Below are 23,312 nucleotides of genomic sequence, written 5' to 3'. Positions count from 1 at the left end.
TCCAATTCTGGGATAGCTATCACCAGCTATAGCAGCCCCCTGCCCCTCCCCCACCTCCTACATTGCAGCAGACCTGCTGCGAGGGTGTGCAGTATGGCATGCAGCTGTATCATGGGGTGTGGCATAGCATGGAGTTGCATTGCATCGCATCCAGACATGGCCCGGGGCAGGGGGTCGGACCTGATGATCTGTTTAGGTCCCTTCCGACCCTATGCACTATGAAACTATAAAACTATAACTCAATAAAATTAATTCCTTTATTCTTTTAATGAAAATATTCTTCTGCGTATACTTGGATGTAGCATTAATATTATAATCAAATAATAAAATAGTTCCAAAACTGTATTACTTATAAATACATAAATATATGTATACATTTATACATTCATAGATTCATAGATTTTTGGGTCAGAAGAGACCTTAGCAGATCATTGAGTCCAACCCCCTGCCCTGGGCAGGAAAGAGCACTGGGGTCAGACGACCCCAGCCTGGTGCATGTCTAGCCTCCTCCTAAAGACCCCCAAGGTAGGGGAAGGCACTACCTCCCTTGGCAGCCCATTCCAGATTTTGGCAACCCTTACCATAAAGAAGTTCTTTCTGATGTCTAACCTAAATCTGCTTTCCGTCAGTTTGTGACCTTCCTAGTTACTCCAAGGGGTCCCCTGGTAAACAGAGCATCTCCTATTCCTTGCTGTCCCCACCTGATGAATTTGTAGGTGGCCACAAGATCACCTCTCAGCCTTCTCTTGTGGAGGCAGAAGAGATCCAGGGTCCTCAATATCTCCTCGTAGGGTTTTGCATGCAGGCCCCTATCCATATGAGAGACCCTCCTCTGAACCCTGTCAAAGTTGTCCACATCCCTCCTGAAGTGTGGCGCCCAAAATTGGATGCAGTACTCCACCATACATTTGTCCTTATTGAACTGCATCCTATTCTGTTCTGCCCATTTTTCCAACCTGTCCAGATCCACCTGGATTCGTTCCCTACTCTCTGGTGTGTTACCTTTACCTGATAATTTGGTATAACTGCGAATTTGGACAGAGTGCTCTCCAGTCCCTCATCCAAGTCACTAATGAAGACATTGAACAGCACTGGTCCAAGGACTGAGCCTTGTGGGACTCCACTGCCCATATCTTTCCAGGTTGATACTGACACATCCACCACCCTATAGTGGTGGCCCTAAGCCAATTTGCCATTAGGGAAGGCCCTAAGCCAATTTGCCATCCACCTGACCATGAAATCATCTACATCACAGTCGCTCAGTTTATCTATGAGAATATAATGAGGTACTCTATCAAAGACCTTCTTAAAATCCAAGTAGGTGACATCCATCTCAATTTCTGCATCTAAGCATTTTGTGACCTGGTCATAAAAAGAAACAAGGTTAGTCAGGCAGGATCTACCTGCTATGAATCTGTACTGGTTGCCCCTTAGCAAGCATTGCTTTCCCTGCTGGACTCCCACAAATGTGATCCTTAATAATTTTTAGTAAAGGTTTCCCCAAGGATAGAGATGAGACTAACTTGTCTATAGTCACCCGGATCCTTTTTTCTCCCCTTCTTGAAATAGGGACCACATTGGCCCTTTTGCAGTCCTCTGGAACCTGACTTGGGCACCAAGAGTGCTCAAACAGCTGCACCAGCGGCTCTGCTATGACACTGGCCAATTCCTTCAGCACCATTGGATGAAGTTCATCTGGACCCGCTGACTTAAACACACCCAGCCCCTCCAAGCGTCTCTTCACTAAGTCGTTGTTAACAGTTGGTGGACTGGTTTCCCCTTTATGCCTGTCTATGATCCAATTGTGAAATTTGTCCTGATCCAAGTTCAGGAATACAGAGGCAAAAAACTCATTGAAGAGCTCAGCTTTGTCCCCCCCTATCAGTCGCTAACTGCCCTAGTTTGTCTTGTAGGGGGCCAATGCCACCCTGCGCCTTCTTTTTGCTCCCTATATACCTAAAGAATGAGTTTTTGTTGTCTTTAATTTTTGTTGCCAGCCTAAGTTCCATTTCTGCTTTGGCCTTTCTGACTGCATCTGTGAAAGTGCAGGCCAAGTAGGTATACTCTGCCTTAGCAGCTACCTCCTGCTTCCACAGCCTATATGCCTCTTTTTTTGCCCCTAGGCTTTCCTGGGCTTCCCTGTTCAGCCAAGACAGTTTTCTTGGCCCACTTTGGCCCATTTCCTGTGCAAAGGGATTGTCTCTTTCTGCACCCCTAGGATTGTTCTCTTTAGGAATGACCACCTTTCCTGGACTCCTATCTCACCAATTCCCCTGTTCTTCAGTGTCTTGCTAACTAATCTCCTGAGCACACTGAAGTTAGCCTTTCTGGAGTCTAGCATTTCTGCCCTACTGGTTATCTTTCCCATCCTACACCTAAATTCAATCAAGTGATGTTCACTGTCCCCCAGGCTACCTTGTGTCAGTAGAACCCCTACCAAATCATCCCCTGTAGTCAGGACCAAGTGCAGTAAGGCATTTCCCATAGTTTGATCTTATACCTCCTGTGTTAGGTGACGGTCCTGCATGCAGGTTAAGAACCTATGTGAACAGTTGGATCTAGCTGACTGCTCCTCCCAGCAGATGTCTGGGTAGTTTAGGTCACCCATGACAACCATGTCCCTTGACTGTACAGCCTCTGATAGTTGTCTGGAGAATTCCAGGTCCAAATCTTCCTCCTGATGTGGTGGCCTGTAGTAGATCCCCACTACCAAGTCTCCTTCCCCCCGACCCCCTTGCATTCTGACCCACAATACCTCAATTTGCCTCCCTCTGGTCCCATCTTGGTTATGGAAGATGTATATTGCTCCTTTACATAGAGAGCAATACCCCCTTCTCTTTTCTCCCTACTCTATCACATCTGTACATCCTATAGCCCTCAATGCTTACTGCCCAATCATGGGTAGGGTCCCACCAAGTTTCAATTAGCCCAACTAAATTGAAGTCCTTGTTTGCATGCAAGAGTGTGAGCTCCTCCTGCTTGTTCCCCATGCTCCTAGCATTAGTGTAGAGACATTTGAGCCCCCCTATGGGTGCCCTTGGTGCCCCCCTGTCCTGATGCCCATTGGGCCCCTTAGTACTTGCCTGCGCTGTGCATGGCTCGTGGTTTGTTGATCCTAGGTTCTCACTGTTGTCTGCATCCCCGTCCCTCAATGAACCTAGTTTAAACCCCTGTATAGGAAATCAGCCAACCTGTAGGAGAACAAACCCCTACCTTTTGAAGACAGATGAAGGCCACCACATCCCAGGGTGCCCCTTTCGTGGAAGTGCAAATCATGGTCAAAGAAGCCAAAACCCGCTTGATGACACCAACTCCGGAGCCGCAGGTTGACTTCTCTAATGCAGGTGTTGTGATGCTGGCTATGAACGCTGACTGGGCGGATCAATGAGAAGACCACATGTGCCCCCGTTTTCCTAAGCCTGGACCCCCGAGTGCTGTAGTCACTCATGATACATTTCAGACTACTCCTGGCCACATCATTTGTGCTCACATGGATGAGGACCATGGAATAGTAGTCAGAGGGCCAGATGAGGTCAGAAATCCTCGCAGTGATGTTCTAGATCTGGGCTCCAGGCAGGCAGCACACCCCCGATGCCATAGGATCTGGACAACAGATGCGTCTCTCCATTCCTCTCAGGTGCTGATTATGATTTTTCAGAGCATGTACCTGTGTGGTTTTGGCACTCAGCAGCAATGAACTCATTTAGTATGTTAAATATTTCTTCTGCCATTGGTAGAGTTGGAATGCTGTTGTAGATGTGATAGTCCAGAAAGTGAATGAGAGGCAAGGCTTTCTTGTGATATTTATTGCACCTATTGTATTGTTGGGAGAGGTGTTGGATAAACTTTCAGGCATCAGGTAGAAAAGATAGACACAGGCTGAGCTAAATAGCAGAGAGAAGAAAGATCTTGTCAGCAACCAGAAAGCCAGAGACCAGGGGTTGCAAGCAGGGTAAGCAGTTTGCAGGCAGTTCACAAGTTAGTTTGCAGGTCATTTTGCTGTCCCACCCTTTTGATGGGTAAGCCTTTCAGCGTGGTGTGAGGAAGCAGGAAAAAAGGAACCCTTTGGGACCAACAAGCAGTAAACAGGTCAGCTTCCAGGAGAGTTTGCTAGGGAAGGTGTGCTTGGAAGAAGGGCAGTAAGAGAGAAAAGGCAGATTAAAAGACCCAGGGAAATGGCTGAAGGATGTTGCAATGCCAGAGCCACTGCCACTGCCTCTGCCTGCACCTGTGAGGTGTCTGGCATAGGTGGAGAGAGAAAAAAATTTGGGGCAGCGGCTAAGCGTGTGTGTGCATGCATGCATGTGTGCCCTCCCCAGCAAGTAAGTCTATGGGGGAAGGGGTGAATGGAGGGGAAAGGGCTATGGGGTGGGGAGAATGGGGCTGCAGCTGGGGAAGGCCCTGCACAGCCAGGGTAGGGTGCAGGGTGGAGCTGTGGCTCATCTGGGGGTGCAGGGAGGGGGTGGTGGATCCCATTGCTGCATGCATCCTGGGAGGGATTTGGGGGACAGGGGGGGAGGGGGTATGTGCTCCTGGGTATGCATGGGGCAGAGCAGGCTGCTACTGATGGCTGGGGCTGGGGCTGTGCTGGAGTCTCCCCAGTGGGGGCTGGGCCAGGCTGCACTCAGGACAGGTGGCAGCAGCTTTGGGAGGTGAGGTTGGAGGGCTACAGAGGATTTGGTGGTGGCTGCCTGCCCACTGTAGCTCCCCTCCCAGAGCCACTGCTGTCTGCCTCAAACACAGCTCAGCCCAGCACCTCCCTGCCAGGAAGAGCCCAGAGCAGCCCTGGCCCCAGCCTTCAGCAGCAGCCTTCCCTGCCCCATGCACATGCAGGAGCACATGCCCTCCACGCCTCCCAGGGTGCATGTAGCAAAAGGAGCCATCCCCCCTGAATGAGCCGCTGATGATGGCTGTGCAGCGCCTGCTGCAGCCGCAGCCGCAGCCCCAGCCCCAGCCCCACTCACTCTCTTACAGCTGTGCATGTGCCCCTCCTCACCCCTGCTGCAGCTGCCAGAAGTCCACAGCCAGGCTGCCTTATGGTCCTACTGCTGCCCTACATTTGGGCAGGGCTAAGCCCTGCTAGCCCCCCACTTTTTTTGCCTATGGTATCTCACCAAGGAAGATGACTCACCAATGAGGCTTCCACCTAGGTCTGGGTTTGGCGCTGTGGGGACTGTGGTTTGCAAGTTCCTTTAGGTGATGGCCAGGTGGGGGGCACCTGCGATGTGGGCGGTGCCTCTTGGTGGTGTCTCCCAGGGAACAGGCAAGAGAGCTACAGGTAGAGGTGGTGAGGCTCTGAAGAATCCTCCACCATGAGGAGTTCATTGATTTGATGCTGAATGAGATATCCAAGACTGTGCAGGAAGAACAGCCAAAGGCAGTGCTAGAGAAGGGAGAGGGCATGGATTCCGAAGAAGGTGGAAATTGGAAGCTCGTGACCCCTGGCAGCAAGCAGAAATCTTCACCTCCACCTGTAGCAGTTTGTCTGGAGAACAGATATTCAGCCCTAGTAGCACAGGGGGAGGAGCATGTTTCATTGGTGAAGGAAAACAGGCCAGGCCTCACCAAGGTAGGAAGGATCGAGACAATCTCCACCAAAAAGAAGTGATGGGTGGTGGTGGTTGGAGACTCCCTTCTCAGAGAGTAGGACTCAGAGAGTAGTAATCAATGGCTCAATGTCTAGTTGTCAGCTGGTATCAAGTGGAGTGCTTCAGGGGTTGGTCCTGGTGCTGGTTTTGTTCAATGTCTTCATCAATGACCTAGAAGATGTCATAGAGTGCACCCTCAGCAAGTTTGTAGATGCCACCAAGCTGGGGGGAGTAGTAGATATGCTGGAGGGTACAGCTAGGATTCAGAGTGACCTAGACAAATAGGAGGATTGGGCCAAAAGGAATCTCATGAGGTTCAACAAGGACAAGTGCAAAGTCCTGCACTTAGGCTGGAACAATCCCATGTACCAGTACAGACTGGGGGCTGACTGCCTGGGCAGCAGCTCTGCAGAAAAGGACCTGGGGATTACAGTGAACAATAAGCTGAATATGAGCCAAAAGTGTGCCCTTGTTGCCAAGAAGGCTAATGGCATACTGGGCTGCATTGGTAGGTGTGTTGCCAGTATGTCAAGGGAAGAGATTATTCCCCTCTATTTAGCACTGGTGAGGCTACATCTGGAGTACTGTGTTCAGTTTTGGGCACCCCACTACAGAATGGATGTTGACAAATTGCAGAGAGTCCAGCAGAGGGCAACAAAAATGGTGAGGGGGCTGGGGGACATGATTTATGAGGAAAAACTAAGTGAACTGTGTTTTTTTAGTCTAGGGAAGAGAAGACTGAGGTGGGATTTAATAGCAGCCTTCAACTATCTGAAAGGGGGTTCAAAAGAGGATGGAGCTACACTGTTCTCAGTAATGGCAGATGCCAGAACAAGGAGTAATGGTCTCAAGTTGCAGCAAGGGAAGTTTAGGTTAGATATTAGGAAGAATTTTCTTACTAGGAAGGTAATAAATTCCAGATCAGAATCTGATGAAGTTCAATGTCAAGAAATGTAAAGTGCTCCATCTTGGGATGAGCAACCCCTAACACACCTACAGGCTTGGTGGCACCAAACTGACTAGCACCACAAATGAAAGGGACCTGGGGGTAATAATAGACCATAGTATGAATATGAGCAGGCAGTGTGATGCTGTAGCTAGTAGGGCAAATAATACTCTGGCACTGGCATTTTATTCCAGCAAAACCAAGAAAGTGATTCTTCTGCTCTACTCAGCACTGGTGAGACCACAGCTGGAGTACTGTGTTCAGTTCTGGGCAGCGCACTTTAACAAGATCATGGACAAGCTTGAGAGAGCCAAAGAAGAGCCACCCGTATGATTACGGTCTTAAAAGGCAAGCCATATGAGGAAAGGCTGAGGGATCTGGGACCCTTCAGCCTGAGGAAAAGAAAGCTGAGAGGGGAGCTGGTAGCAGCTTACCTCTACACTAGGGGAGTACATCAAGGGCTCGGTGAGCAACTGTTTACGAGGGCACACAAGGGGAAAACCAGGAGTCATGGCCACAAACTCTTGGACTATCAATTCAGGCTCAACGTTAGGAAAAACTTCTTCACAATCAGGATGTCCAGACTGTGGAATAAACTCCCTCCAGAGGTGGTGTAATCACCTACCCTGGAAATCTTCAAGATGAGACTAGACAGTCACCTGACCCCCAGTTATCTTTCCTGCTTGGTGCAGGGGGCTGGACCCGATGATCTTCCAAGGTCCCTTCTCGCCTTACAATCTATGAATCTATAAAACACTGGGACAGGCTACCCAGAGAGGTTGTGGACTCTCAATCCTTGGAGGTTTTTAAGACCCAGCTAGACAAAGCAGGGGATTGGACTAGATGACCTCCTGAGGTCCCTTCCAACTCCAATTTTCTATGATTCTACCGGTGTAAAACTCCACGTTAATGCAAATAGTCTGCTTGGAAGAATGGTGGAGTGCTGTGAACTAGGAGCAAAGGAGTGTTATTAGAAGCCAGTTTAAGATAAATAAGGTGAAGTAGAATGGACAATCTAGTTAGTGGCAGAACAAGACCATTGAAGAAAGGAGAAGATAGTTATTGCCGGTGGAGTACAATATTTGTTAAGCTGTCCTGAGAAAGCAAGCCATTGTCTGTACTGAGTCCATATTTGTTACTTTTCAGCAAGGTAATGAATTTTTGTTCCCAGACCTGATTTTTGAAGGTGCTTTGTAAATTCTCTTTGAGCACGATGATTGTGATGTTACTTCCTTTGAAAAGTATGCTCCTACTGGTATTTGTGTCTCTCTGTCCTTTATGTTTTCTGTGAGAGTTCATTTTGATGTGTAGTTTTTGTCTAGTTTTTCCTAATGAGGAAGAAAGGGCATTAAAATGTGGTCAAGAGGCCAGACTAGCAAAGGAGTGCTGAGCAATTTCAGGGCACTGGGACAGCCCAGGCCCAAGGATGTTAGACTGCAGCACATGTGGTGACTGTGTGAATCACTATAGACAAAAAATGCATGCTCTGTGTCTAGCTGTCCTGTGCTTGCTAAGATGTAATGGTTGGCTTGTTTTCCTTCCATCTAGAAAACTATGTTAGGAGGTAATGCTGGAAGCAGCACCACACATGGGATTTGGCTGATAGGCATTGGTAGAGTTAAAAAGTGAAAGCTGTGAGCTGAGACTGAGGAGCTTTGACAGAACTGTCCATGGGGAGAGCCTGGGCTGAAGTTACAGAGGAGGCTGAGGATTTGGACTGACCCTGACTGGAAGACAAAGATGTGTGTTGCATTCCTCATCAGTGGAGTGAAGTCAGGGACTGTGAGCAGTCCATCAGAGACAAACCAGGCATGCCAATGATTTTATACTGCTTTATTCCATTGCCGTTATTGTTACAGAAAGGGAAGGTGAGTCAGGGGTGTGGAGAAGACTGCAACAATCAAACAAGAAATTAAGTTTGGGATTGCCTGATTGATAAACTGTGTTGGGGCTCCAGAGATATGGAGACTGTCCAGGGTCAATGATCCGGCACTTTTCCAAAGGGCAGCATTGTGCACTCATGCCATGGTAGCCAGGCCTATCTGGTTGTTAGCTCTGTCGAAGACAGCGTAGTACAGGCGGATGAAGACATCACCAAGGATCCAGAGCTCTCCAGAATTGGTGGGGATGTCAATACCTTCAAGGCCAGGTGTGCAAGTGCCTTGTGACTGCACCAGAAAAAATGCAAGGTGAGCACCGAGCTTGAGATCCATCAACCCCCTGATCTAGTACTCCAGATGAACTGGATGTGTCTGCATTAGTGCTGTCTCATAAGATATCCATTGGGATTAGGCAGTGGCATGGATGTGGGATGTCTAAGGGAGGACTGGAGGCCAAAGACTATGGTGCTTGTCAGTACTGCCTTTCCCAACTTAACCAGATAGTGTTGCTGGGAGATGTTACAACAGCTCCATCCTTCCACCCCAGTGGGGAGCAGGCTTTTTTCAGGTAAGAAAGCATCTCAAGTCTCTTTCCCATTACACGCTTGTGAAGCACATGGGAGTGACACCTCTTAATCTAGCTTTCCAGCTGGGGTAGTTTTTTGTTTAACACCTATAACATCCCACGAAGCCCTCCACCTTGGTGATACCTTGAGGAAAGAAGCTCTAGGGGCTGCCCCTGTCAGCATCTTCTGATTACCTTCACTCTGGCTTCCCTTGCTCCTGACTGTTCCTCATTAGAGCTCTCCCTGTGAGAAAGGCTCAGTGCACCCTTGGCAATTAGGGCAGACTCTGAGCTGTGTCTCAGTGATGCTTCTGAAGCCCTGTGCCCTAGATTTGCAGGGGGCAGTTATCTGGGTGCTCAATGCAACCGTCTCAGGTACAAGCCTTCATGGAGAAGGCCCAAGGTGGCTTTCTGCATAGGACACTCACCTCCATGATGTAGGCACTGGCAGGCACAGAGAACTCAATGCCATTGATGGTGAAGATGATGCTGGGCAGGCTGTCAATGGCACTGCAGCTAATGATGTACTGCAGGGAGGAAGACAATGAACAGAAAAAAGTATCAGTTACTAAAATCCCCTGTGAGTGCCATCAGGCCGAGGGAGGAGACACAATGTTAGTAATGGGGTGTGGGTGAGATTGAAGGATCATAGATATTGGCCAGATGAGATCACTTCTAAGGAGTGATCCTGGCATCACAGGATCTAAAAGCATGACCCTCCATAGCCAGAGCTAATGGACTGGCTTGGTCAGCTCAGAGACAGGAGGAAACTCGTGAGCCACTGAACAACCTGGCTTTCACCAGAGAGGAAGAAGCTCATCCTGTGCTCACATGGGTGACTAGCTGGAAATGATCAAGAGATGGCATCCTGTGGTCAGGTGCACAGGGAAGCAAATTCCCATAGATCCAGGGGGCTCAGTTACATCTGTGCATAGCAAAGCCCTCTGTCTATATCCACCCCTCCCCACTGCACTAACCTGGCCATTGGAGTCCTGGGTGGCACCGATGGCGCTCTGGATGTTAGAAATGGCACTAGGGGGCCCAGCCAGCAGAGAGGTGCCAGTGTCAATAATAGCCTGGCAGCCAGAGGTACAAGCGACGGCCTGGCCGCCCATGGTGATGCTGCAAGAAAAGAAGTCAGGTGAACACCCCCCACAAGACTTCTGATCTCATGCCCCCTCAGCCTTTAATGAGTCCGGTTGGAGGGAGCTGTCTCTTGGCTCTGTCTGCCAAGAACTTTCTCTTGCTTTCTCATCCTAGACTTCTTGCTTTGCTTTTGGCTCTTGCTCCTTGTCCTTCCACATTCTGAGACTGAAAAGGGGTCGAAAGCAGGTGTAGGTAGATTCTGCAACTAGCCTGGACTCTGTCTATTGCTACAGAAATTTGGGCAAATCAGAGTGGGCTCCTTGTATGAAAGAGGTTTGGGTCACTGGCCTACCCTTCTAGCTGGTCAGCCCCCTGCCCAGTGACCTTTGCAAGGGGTTGGAATGCTTTTCCTGTCTCTCCTCTTGTCTGGACTCCATACCCAGAGCTCCCTCTGTCTCTCTGAAGCAATTCATGTCTATTTTGCTTGTTGTTTCCAAAAACCCCAGGGGACTCGGTGAGTGGGAAGGACCAAGTGGTGGGAGTTACCTGTCCACAGTGATTTGCCAATATGTTTCAGCGGACAGAGGAATCCAGTTCAGGCTCCCAGAGTAGTAAGATTGGTCAATGCCTCCGAACATGACAAAGCTCCCTTCCTCGTCGTTACTAGAGAAAGGAGAGAGGAGGGTCATGGCAGCTGAGGGAGGGTCTGGTTACAGAGACAATGGTAAATGCCTGGCCTGTTAAATAAGAACCAGGGCAGTGGTGTGCTGCAACAAAGTCAGAACAAGGCATGTGGCAATGGAGGTGAGCACATCATCATCTCATGTGGATACAGGGCATGATGGGGTACAGAGAGTTGTGTTGAGTTGAGCATGAGCTCTTGGTTTGATGTTGCCAAAAGGTCAGATATTTCCAGATCTCAAGAATGAAGCATGGCTGGGCCCCATCACTAATTGAATAGAAGACATACAGGTAAAGCCTAGCTGTTTCAGTCTGTCATGACATAAGTAGGTTATCTTCCTTCAAAGTTGATCCTGAACAGTTTGTTTAGTCTGGTGCTAGTCATTGCTGAGAAGCTGGAGTTATGTGGGAGCAGTCCTGCTGCTTGGAATCGGTATGCCAATGACTTAGCATGGCAGCAGGCAGGGTAGTGAGCCTTTGTTTAGCTTCTCTCATATGACAGGAAAGATCCTGATGCTCTACAGTAGCCATTACATAGGCCTTCAACAGGCATGGTCATTGACCAGTCATTGTACCAAATTGCATCTTTGGGAAGTGCTAGAGCTAGAAAAGCATTCTTTCTTCTGAGAGAACACACAAGTTTGACATAGACAGTATTACTAAAAGAAAAAGTTCCATCTTTCATGGGACATTCCCTCCTCAACCCCAGACCATAAACCAATGAAAATTAAAGTATTTTCTTCAAACTAAGATGTTTTGATTAAGGTATGCCATCTTGATGGCTTAATAGAGTTGTACGTTAGTATTCTTCTGCCCCTATTCTTCTCAGTGGGTTGGGCTGTCTATGTTTCCTATGATGCACCATGGCTACAGTCTTCTGTTATGTTATTGCTTTCTTTTTCCATGAGGAGAGATGATGTCAGACTTTGGAAGATATAACCCAACTAGGGAGAACAGCTGATGGATAAGAATGAGGGCACAAAGCACCCAAACTACAATTACCAAGTGGCAGCATGACAACATTTTCAGATGGAAATGTTTTGGCTTTGGATTTTTGCCAGAAAGTCTAAATTTGCAATGAAATAAACTTGCCCAAGTATAAAACCCTATTCTTCCTTAAGGAAATTCCCATCTTTAGTTTTCATTGCTTTTCATTGTAGATATTATTATTAACTTCTGCTGCCAAGAGTGTGTTTTACCGCTAGTAGAAAGCTGACACATTGCACCTCAGAGCTTCCTGAACTGTGTACGTTCTTATGGAAACCTCTGACTCCCTTCTTATGACAGGCTCTACAGAATTGCTAATCTCATTTCTGGCAGAGGAGCTGTCTCCAGCCCTGACTTACGAGCTCAGGTAGACGGAGAAGAGGTCCTGGGACACCAAATTTTGGCTCATCATGTTGTCAAAGACGGGGGTGGCTCCAGAGGAAGAAATGCTGGGGAAGGCCAGACCCAGGATCCCATCGAAGGGTGAATATTCAAGGAAGGTGCCAGGCTCAGTCTCACTCAAGCCAAAGATCTGGTTGACCACCTGAATGCCTCCGACCTTGTGGGAGAGATGGGGAGGATAAGACACAAGCCATGTCCTGGGAAGAGCTGTCCATGTCCAGTCTATAGCTTAGGCTCCAGAACCAAGAAAGCGTGCCACACTACTACGATACTACCTGTCCTGGGTGTCCACAGCAGTAGAGGGCCTCAGACACAAGTTGTAGGGGTTTTACATGTTAAGGATTTCCATAGTGCTAATGGGTTCATGGGCTGGCTTGACATTTTCCTGGGGAACTTGTAGGACATGGCTGTGAGCGCTGGAGGGACATATGCTCAGCTTCCTGTGCTTCTCAAAGCTACTGTAAGCAACATGGCATATAACTCTTGGGATATGGCTTAGTCACCATATCTGTGTTTTCTTTCATGGGCCATTCACCACAACTCCCTGCTTCTAATGTGCCCTGTGCTTATAAGAGGGAAAAGGGAGCTAAGCAGGCAAAAGCGGGCAAAACACAATGATCCCTGGCTCCCTTTCTCCAACACTCATTCTCTGGCTTCATCCTCTTCTTACCCTTCTCACTCGCTCTCTGCCATTCTTTTTGTTCCACACCTCAGGTGCTCCTCACCTATCCCTATCCTTGGGCAAGGAGCATAAATCCTTCCTTGCAATTTACCTCAACCGTATCGTAGGCCAGGAAGCCGGTCATGCTGCCAGTACCATATTGGATGGAGACACTCTCACTGGTGGCCTGGTAGGTGGAGGAATTCTGTGGGTTGAATTGGTTGTGGTTGCCTGCAAGAAGAGTTGGATGATTATAAACTGGTCCCTCCTGGAACATGTGTTTAGGACAAGGCAGTACTAACTACAGGAAGAACTGGGTGATGAAGGTGTTTCATATTTTCCCACCAAAGGTAGACATGAAAACTTGTGCTCATGATCACACTCTGCTGAATGCTTCTCTGAAATTAGTGAGCTGCCAGCACATTCCACAAGGAGGGAGCCTTCCCTACTGGGCTTTTTGATCTGGATTGGGCCTCTCACTCCTTGCTCTGCTGGGAGGAAGTTTCATCCTCACTACCACATGAGGGAGGTTAATAAATGATGCCTTTTTACCCGCGCCACATAGGAGAGATCACCATGTGTGTGAGTTGCCAGACACCCTCATCTTTACACAAGGACTGACAAAGCCAACACTGCTGCACAGCCTCCCTGTATCACTACCAAATCATCTGATTAAGCTGCAGGCCTCCACCAGGATCTCACACCCTTCACAAAGCAGACAGCCCTGACCCAGGATACATTAGCACTCCCCACATGCTGGCTCACAGAAGTGGGCTTCCCAACATGCCTGGAATGCCCATGGAGAATGCCACATTGGTCTCTCCATCTCACTCATCCTGAAGGACCTTTTTCTTGGGGGGGGGGGGGGGGGGGGGAAGCTGATATCAGTAGTGACAAGTGGGACTCCTCCGACCAGTCATAGTACTGGTCACCCACCTGTCTTTGGGCATGCTGCCTGCCTTACTCTCCTGCCACACCTTATTGGTAAATAATTATGATGTTAATTAAGCAGGAGGCTGCTCTTCAAGCGCCCAGCTGTAATGGGCGGTACATACACGCTTCAACCTCCCCTATGCATGTCCCATGCCTCGCAGATGTTCCCCTGAGTTGTGCTATGCTCCAACTTGAGGCTGAGCCCAACTCAGCTCAGTGTTAAGTCTCTCTCATACACTCCTGTATCAGGCCACACACATACCGCCCCCTCTCAGTGCAGCCTCTTATACTCCCCCTGCTCTCACCACACACACCCCTTCTGAGCCTCTTTCTCCCTGCCCTGCACCCATGAGTGACCCCGGAGGGCCATCAGGCTTAGCTCTTCACTCCTTGGCTAGCCCTGGTGCAGCCTTTTGTGCCTCTCCCGTGACGCTAATCTGAGCGTTGGCTGGGCGATTAGCAGAACAGTGGGCCAACTCCACCCCTATCTCTTACCGGGTAACACACCCCAGCTGATCTCAATATTGGGCTGGTTACTTACCCCTTCATACTTGTGGCCTCCACTCTGCTGCCCCCAATTGGCCTCAGGGCCACTTATGGCCTCAGGCGCCCAAAAGCTTACCTGGACCTTATTGCCCCTTTCTGCCAGGGCCTTGACTCTCACCCCCTACTCTCAGGGCCTTGACTCTCGCTGTGCTTCTCGACCCTTCTTTAAGCTGACTGGGTCTTTCACTCTAACTGGCTCGGGTGTCGTTTGTATGAGTGTGTGTGGCTCCGCTGCTCTCCAGGGTCTTACACCCAAGAGGCTCAGGTGCCTCTTATGGGTGTGCCTGGCCCTACTCTCTTCCAATGTTACTATAACCCACTGGATGGTGGAGGCTGGGGTTTAGGCACCCCAACCCACCTTTCATTGGGGTGGTACTTGGCGTGGCATTTCTTGGGGACTCCCTCACCACAGGGAGTCGCTCCAGGCCACCTTTCCCTTGCAGGGTGCAGTTTACAGTCATGCTCAGGACCAGGAGCCTCCAGCCAAGCCCCATAGCTCCTGCCCTTACCTCCAAGATGTTCCTTGAGCAGCAGCACAGCCGGGTGTTGTTGCTCCCTCAGCCCTGAGAACTGGGCTCTAAAATGGCCACCCTAATAAACCAGCTGGCAGCTCCCTGCTCAAGCTCTTAAAGTGTCAGGCACCTAAGATGCACTGCCATCCACATTCCCCTTTAACATGGTTTCTAAAGAAGGGGGGTTTCCCTGCTGCTTATCCAGCAGGGTCTCTCAGGGCCTGCTACAGCCCTTAAGTGACGAGGACCTCTATGGTGGTCCACCACACCAGTCATAGGCACATAGTCTGGGAGTGAGGCAATCTCTAGACAGACAGGGCAAAACTGCGCTCATTTTCAAAGGATTCCCAGCCTCACTTGGGGATTACACCTGTTTCTGATCTCCACAGGAAACTCTCTTCTAGCTTGTTTCTGGAAAGCCGGCACCCTACTTGTGGGATACCATAATATGGACATGCTTGGGTGGGGAAAAGTCCCACCACTGACCACCTTGACCACCTTGGGCTGAGTTTCTGAAACGGCACCTTGGGTTTCTGATATGGCAAAACCTGTGGGATCACAGTAGAAAGAAACAGCTCTCCAATGGTCTGAGGCAAGAGGCTTTGCAAGTGACTTACTGCAGGCCGGACTGGAGCAGTATACAGAGGGCACCCACAGGTTGGAGGAGCCAGTGTCAAAGAGGACGGAGAACTGCTGGGGTGGGGTGCCGATGGAGATGGTCCCATAGTACTCAATCTGTAAAAGCGGGAGAGGAATATGTTAGTAGGAGGAAAACATTGCCATCCAGGAGTCAGCACCTCATTAGGGATAACCAGGAGTTTCTTCACCACCTGATTTACACTGTCTGGGGGTCTGGGGCAAGAAGCTCTTGCTATGGACAAAGTATATGCTGGCATTTCTCTGGCACTGCAATGTCCAGATCTGTTTCTAGTACTTGGTGACAGTCCAACACCGAGAACCTTAGTCCCCATCAGGCTTCGCCTGTGTGAGTTCATGCTGAGAGTAGGTAAACCCAGCAAACTTGTGGTGTTCTATGCTGAGTGCCTTACTTCTTCCCTTTCTAAATACCATGGGGCACATAGTGCAGGACTGGGCTTGTCCCTGGCTTGGTTGGAAGCACTCTGGTGAGGAAATGGGCTGCAGTAATTTCAGGAGAAGAGGAAGAGATGAAGGGTTTTCAGAAGATTGGGGAGGCTGTACAGAGCAGAGGGATAGCTGAGCAGTTGCAAAGGGGCTTGGGGCATTTTGGAGCTGGACACCAGCAGGCTCAGCGGTTCACAGGAATGGATGGGAGTGAGGTGAATATACCACAGTTTGTCTCCCAAGATGAGAAGTAGACTTATTAAAGCAACTTCCCTGCCAACATGGGGCACTGCCCTAGCCTCCCAGGTGGTGCCTATGGCCAGCAAGAGGGGCTGAATAGTGCAGCCATGCAGCCCTGCCATACTCACGTCCATGTTGTTTGTCATGGGCTCGGTGGCATCCTCACTAATGATGTTGGGAAAGTACTTCGAGGCCAGGTTGCGTGGATGCTTCTTCAGATAATCTTGAAGCTTGCCATGCTCCTTAAGGTTCTGCCTCATGGTTTTCCCTTTCTTCAGGGGGACCCTTAAGATAAAGAACAAGGGAACAGAGAGAAACTGTTCAGTCCCTGACATCCCACTTACCTAGAGAGGACAGAAGGACAGTGACTTGTACAAAGATATACCAAAAGCCTCTGGGGAGTAAGGATCAGAGTCCCCAGTGTCTGGGCCACAACACCATCCTTCCTATAGTACAGTGCTTTGCAAGGCCAAGGGAAATTTCCCAGAGAGAGAGAGGAAGACAGAGAAAAGGTGTTTTATGAGCTCCTGTCTGTATTCCTGCAGAGCTAGGCAGAGAGCTGAGCTCAGCAGCCTACAGGGGGGCTTCCCCATACTCACTTTGTCACCAGACATTGGGACAGTGCCACCAAGCTCAGAAGCAGGAGCCACTTCATGATAAGTCCTTCTGCTCAAACTTCTGGTGAAAGCAAGAAGTGAGTACACTGACCTGCATGCTGCTCCTTATATACCAGTAGGGCAGAGCCTTTCGTATCTCATTAATAGCCATGATAAGATATGCAAACCTTCCCCATAGTTGCTATCTGAAAGTCCTGAAGGGAAAGATTGGGAGAAACAATGAAGTTTATCAGTTTCTATATTCACAGAAATATGATGGCCTTAAAAATGTGACATTGTCCAGTGAGGATTGAGGGGACTTCAAGGGCATTTCCTGCCTAAGCTTAATAAAACTTTTAATAACAACGCGGGAAGCTATTTAAATTATATACCCGTATATACAGGCAGAGCAGAGAATTTGGCATAGAGAATAGAGACAGTCACTTCTCACTCACTGGTGATGAATATAATATAATATGGGGGTCGCCAACCTGTTAGCAACAGCATGCCAAATTAATGTAGCTTGGTCTGATGGTAGGCTATCAGCTTTAACCCTGCCCCTGGCCCTGTTTTTCTTACTGCTCATTGCTGTTGACTGCTGCCCTTCTTCCCCACTACCAATTGCAAGCATTGTCTTCGCTAGATGGGCCAGTTAAAATCTTGTCATAGACCAGATTTGGTCTGCAGGGGTAGTTTGCCATCCCCTGATATAAAATGCATCATTGCTTGTAGGAGCCCTGGTTCTGGGTCACCCCCTATGGTGCAGGGAACTCTACACACAAAGAATAAAAAGATGATTCATGAGCATACAAAAAATCTTGCTTTTACATCTACAGAGGATACCTCAGTGGGTAGAAGAACTGGACCTGGGCCTTTCACAGTGTTCATTAACCTGAGTCCAGCTGTGGAGTGAGGAATGGATTTCATGATGGGTATTGGAACTGGGCTATCAAGATTTTCATCTCTAGATAACTGATCTTAAACTGATCTCTGATCTAGTGAGAAATGAAGGCAGAGAAGGAAGCAGGCCTCCCTTGGTCACAGCAATTGGTTTTTCAAGGAAGGAGACGACAGTGATCTCCACCTGTTTTGCAGTGGCCCAAAGTCACCCAGGTCAAATCTTTTGCCACTAGCTACTTTTTGGAAGCATTGTGCTGGTGGTCCCCACCCTGTTGCTAGTGGGACCATTAAGGATAGGGATGGATGGTGCATTTGAGGAGTGACAAATTGTGACTGCACATGGCAAGTCTGGGAATAAATGACAAAGTGTGATTGGGAGTGAAAAGGTGAAGGTTTGGTTAGCTATGGATGTCATTGCTGAAGGGGAAGGGTGAGGGGCAGTAAAGAAGCTTGCAATAGTGTAAGATTTAATGGGGGAAAAAAGGATGTGGCCCTGGATGGCCCCAATCTGTAGAGTGATTACCTGGACCTGGAGCAGACCATGAGTTCACATTTAAGTGGTATGAACATGTAAGGAGACCTCACAGCTAAGCCCTCATCCCAAAGCCACCATATTCCTGGCAGCCCAGACTCTGCCTGAAATCACAAGGAGAATCATATGAGATTAGATAACAGCATTTAATTTCCATTTAGCTCTATCAGGCTCCTGACCCCATTGTGAAGGGTAAACACTAGCCTTGCAATTTTCTACAAGGCTACAAATGATGTTGTATAAAGTAAAAAAACAACCTTAACAAAGGGGCCTGACACTAGGAGGTTTGACCTTGCTGTGTGATATTGTATGAAAACCTATCTGTTCCAAGAAATTTATCAAATCTGAGCTGGCACCAAGCTATAGAGCCAGCTCTAAATACCACCTTATTTAGCCTACCCTGGTGCCCCCCACATCTCCAGCTGTATGCCTTTACTGTTAGATTTGCTTATGGTAGAATTTATTTTCCATTTCTTATTCATGGTCCCTCAAAAGAATAGGCAAAACTGGTTGCACATTTGAGATGTCTGGGGTCAAGGATATAATTCTGACATTCCTGAGCACCTGGCAGCAGCATAAACTGCAGCACTGTCAGCATTTCTCACAGCTGATCTCTGAATTGCTCTGCCAGTGCCCCTCAGTCTTCACCAACAGCAGGGCTGTCCAACCAGGGTTGCATGCAGCCTACGAGGGTTTAATTTTTTGTCCCCAGACTCCAACTCATCTGCTGCTGCTCCTATTGCTCTGGATGCAACAGCAGCTGGTGTGTCCAGGCTCTCCCCACCCTCCTTCCACTCTGAATTCCTTCTCCTAGCCCCAGGGACAGGGTGGTGCAGCACAGTGCAGTCCACGGTGACAAGGGAGCCTGGAGCTGGGGAGCTGATGGGGAGCCAAGGCATCCACATGAGTAATGCAGCAGATAAGGAAGGAGGGTGGAAGGGAGTGGGGGTGTAGGAGGAGTGCATGCACAGCCTGTGGGGTGTACAGACTCCACCACTTAGAAGTTGAGCAGCCCTGATCTAGAGGATGCCAGATGTACCTCAGCTGTGACCAGCAGCTCCCCTGCTACTCCATTACTCAAGTTTCTCCTAAACAAAGCTAGCAGATCACGATGACTTGTTTTACCCTCTGCAGTGAATTCTGTGCTAGATATAAGCAGTGGTGCTGTGGTGAAGAGATCAAGCCAAAGACCAAATGGGCCATGAAGACCGAACCCCTTTTTTCAGTACCACCCCTTCTAGATCAAAGCAGGAACAGATAGGGAGGTGGTAGGGCTGAAGGACTTCTATGTCCTGGGACCTTACCCTGGTGCTGAATCTACTGAGAGAGCTGTGTCCCTGATGTGTCCCTGATGTGCCCATGTCTAGTTGATGTTATCCACACTATAATTGCCATCTCCACTGTGAACCTGTTAAGACTGAAGATATGAAAATCTGGAGATTCAAATCCCCTTAATTCATGCATTTCATAGTTTGAATATTTGGTTAATTTGCTTGACCCATTTTTGTGACAGGTGGCCAATATCTTCATTGGCAGACCTTAAATCTGACAAGGTTATGCATTCATTAGGAACGCAAGAACTTCCATGCTTTTGGCTAACTCTAATTTGATGTCTCAATAGCTCTTCCAGCTTGCTAGGTCTCCCTCTGTGGTGCCTCCTTCTGGACTGAGTGGCTGAGCAGTGTTGAGCTGGGGAGCCACCTTGCATTTGAGATGCTTGCAGGAAAGCTTTCCATTCTTTCTGGTGTTTCTGTATTCCTTAGGGCCCATTATGTTAAACTGTTAAGCTGTTTCCGGAGACATTATCTCCTTTCTAGAAGTTGGAGAAAGTGTTGCCTCTGCCTCTTCTCTGTCCTTCTATCTGGGATGAAAGTCTCATAAGAGTTTAAGGCCACGTTATATGTTTGGCACCACTACTCTGTGACCATTGATTTCCATAGTTGCTCTGTACTATCTTATGACCATGAGGGGCTGTTAAATTTTATCCATCTTTTTATTTTCCTGCACATCTCTTTGACTTTGGGATCTATCATTACAGGCATTCTGGTTCTCATTTTTTGGATATACACAGCGTTTGCAGGTGACAAATGTTAAACCAAAAGAATGGGAATTTAGCTAGTACACTTTGGGATTGACACAACAACACGGTTGATAAAAACAGAAAGGCAAAAGGCTTTATTTATTACAATATATAATGAGCCCCACCCCATTGTCCAGTATCATTTCACTGTGGAAGCAATAGTATCTCACCCCACAGGCAAAGAGATGGTTCATCCTTACAGCTTCCTCCAAGGCTGGGCACTTAGTTGCAGCTGTTGTGTTCTTGAGTGATTTCTTTTCTCTTACAGCACACATTGTTAGCTATCCTGCTCCCTGTTTTATACCTTTAACTCAAGGCATTCTTTGTTAATCATTTGCTAAATTTAAGTCCAGGGACAAAAGACTTGCATGTCCTTTTCTTCTTAGAAGAAGGCGTTGGCTACCTGGCCCTGGCTTAATCAATGGTCCACCTTTTGTTATTAAAAAGTCCTGGCGGCTGGGGATGGATCTGGAGCAATACTGGAGCTGAAGCCCATCAGGGCTTCTCTGATTTAAAAAAAAATCCCAAATTTTCTGATTTAAAAAAGTAACCCAAAAATCCATATTTTTCCATGATTAAAATGAAACACACGTGTGTGTGTGTGTGTGTGTGTGTGTGTGTGTGTATGCATGTATGTATTAGTGGTGTTTCATTAAAATGTGGATTTTGGTTACTTTTTAAAATCAGAAAATGTGTGATTCTTTTTAATCAGAGAAAACCAGGATCCCTGATGCTAAGAATGCACCACTGATTAAAATCACCACAATGGGGTGCAGGGCTATAATCAGAATGCCAGTAGCAGTTGGAGACCACACAAAAAGAGTTTCTCACCGACAGTGTAGTGTGGCATCTTTTGCTCTATCTAGTAAATGAATGATGGCTTTTACCCACACATTGTACTGTAACAAGAGTGTGTTTTGCAGAAGCTTCAACTTCCTGGACATCTTTACACAGGTCCAGATGACAAATTAACTTTTGTAGCTCATCTGAAGACATCCCTAACTGGGTATCATTTAAATCAGTTTTTACTGAAAATATGAAAACCCTATGTAAAAGATTGTCACTCTAGTGTTTGTCTACCAAAATTAAAATCACAACTATGATTTATACAATGTTACAAAAGTAATTGGAACCCTCATTAAAAAAACAAAACATTTTGTGCATTAAACACCTTACACACAGTTCAAATATATACACACCCTTCCCCAATATCAACAACGGTACTTTGATTAGATTAGTCTCTGTACATGGAACATAGACACTCTGCTTGATCATTGCTCAAGCATACATCTTTATAATAAAAAACATTACCAGGGCATACATAGGCATATTGATCAATTTTTTTCACAGGACTGGAAATTGTTTTATTTCCAGCAGTCCTGTACTTTGATTGCCCATTGAGAGGATATAATAACCATGAGGAAAGTTTGGCTGAGGGTAAGACCTAGGGGCATCAGTGGACTGGCTTTTAGAACTTGCTGTGGCTGATATTTCATAAAGGAAAGACTGAGTGTATTTGTGGTGATGTTAAGTGTTGATGTAATTAACTTTGCCCAGGCAGCAGTTATGTGATTTTTTGATGATTTGGGGTATGTCTTCTTTTAAGGTCTGATTGATCACATCTTTGGCAATAACATATTGCCAGATCTGTGCCTGCACACGTGTACGGGCGGTTGACATGTTTGCCTTCAGCCATAAGATTTCTTTTGCCAGACCAGCACTGTCAGCAGTTAGGGTATTACTTAGGGTGCAGACAGAAGTGACAATTTTCACCTGATCTGGCCACAGAAAGCAGTTTATAGCTGTGACCAAACACAAGTGCACAGCTGCAAACAGCTTTAAAATGGCCAATTGGATGAAAAATCTGACCCTTCATTGCATGAGGTGTCAGATAAAGATGTTTAAAAATTTAGCATCTTTGTAAGCCTGTCACTGTTTTCAGAATGGGAGGGGAGAAAGGGAACAGAGGGAGTTCAGTCTGGGGTTTTTTCAGCCTCGCCTGGAGGATGGGTTAGGTGTATTGGAGCCCTGAGGGTGGGGGGTGGTTTCTAGTTCACCCACCCCACCCTTCAGCACTGGCTGGGGAGTCCCAAGAATGAGCTCTCTCCATTGCCTTTCCCCACTCCCATTCTGAAAACTATGAGCACGGGGAGAGAGCCTGGCTGTTGCTATGGGAATCTGGCTGCAGGCTCCCACCTAGCAGCTATATTCGCCTGCCCCTTGGAACCAACAATGAACTTCTGTTTGGCCTGAGGGACCGTTGTAACTCAGAACGCTTTTCAGCAATCATTCTGAGTTACAGCTGGGAGCCGCACTTCTGTCTGTACCCTCATCAGGCTTTAACTAAGATCTGCCATCTGTAGCTGTAGCTGACTGACTACCTGCTGATCTTCATATAAAGGGATACCAATTTTATACATATGGAGCCCAAAATTCTGAGCGTATTAGCTATTGTTTCAGAGTTAATGGAGCTAAGCACTCCTAAACCAGTCCCTGCAGCTCCAAGAACTGTGTTCAATGATCTTTTCTTTCTTTGCCCTGTGCTAATGAGGACTTTTCCTTTTAACCATTTTCCATCCCTTTTGTAGGGGTCGTGTGAGGCTTAAGCACTGAGACTTTTCTCGTTGAATGATGGCTGAGGACAAGTTCATTGAAATATTAATTACACAAACTATGGGTTGGATCCCCGCATTTTACTGCACATTTTTTTAACCACCACAGGACCCACTGCTATCTTGTGTGCCATCCCTATATTTTAACTAATTGTATTTTTGTCACCCCATTTGGACCCCACAGTTTCCAGATCCCACTATCAGGGCTATTTACTGTAAAAGCTTGTATAATGGTGATGTTGCTCACACTGTAGGTTGCAATATGCCTAGCCCATAGGGTATCAATTCTCCACATCAGGTAAGACTGAGAGGAATTTGTACTTATTATTAGGAACACATTAACCTGACCAGCTGGAATTAAGCTGGGAATTGTGGACTAATTTAGCTTTTAATAATCCAGACATTTTGGAACTGGAAGTAGAGAGAGGTCAAATTTGAATCTCAAGGCTACTATGAGATCAGATGTGTTTCTTGAAGAGTAT

At 47.6% G+C, this 23,312-nt stretch overlaps 1 protein-coding gene across 1 annotated transcript; it reads right to left on the bottom strand.

Moving 5' to 3' along the window:
* Window positions 1–8,352: 8,352 nt before the first annotated feature.
* LOC102563099 (pepsin A) lies at window positions 8,353–16,792 on the bottom strand. The gene is made up of 9 exons (XM_059721380.1): window positions 16,710–16,792; window positions 16,239–16,395; window positions 15,405–15,522; window positions 12,909–13,027; window positions 12,093–12,292; window positions 10,612–10,728; window positions 9,957–10,101; window positions 9,408–9,506; window positions 8,353–8,702 (listed from the first exon to the last, which is right to left on the bottom strand). Exons 1-9 carry the CDS (start codon window positions 16,763–16,765, stop codon window positions 8,553–8,555), a joined length of 1,161 nt encoding a protein of 386 aa, XP_059577363.1. The 5' UTR covers window positions 16,766–16,792; the 3' UTR covers window positions 8,353–8,552.
* Between the last annotated feature and the right edge of the window lie 6,520 nt (window positions 16,793–23,312).

This window comes from Alligator mississippiensis, chromosome 2 (assembly GCF_030867095.1).
Source record: "Alligator mississippiensis isolate rAllMis1 chromosome 2, rAllMis1, whole genome shotgun sequence".
Lineage (NCBI taxonomy): Eukaryota > Metazoa > Chordata > Crocodylia > Alligatoridae > Alligator > Alligator mississippiensis.
This window is presented reverse-complemented; position numbering and strand designations above follow the sequence as displayed.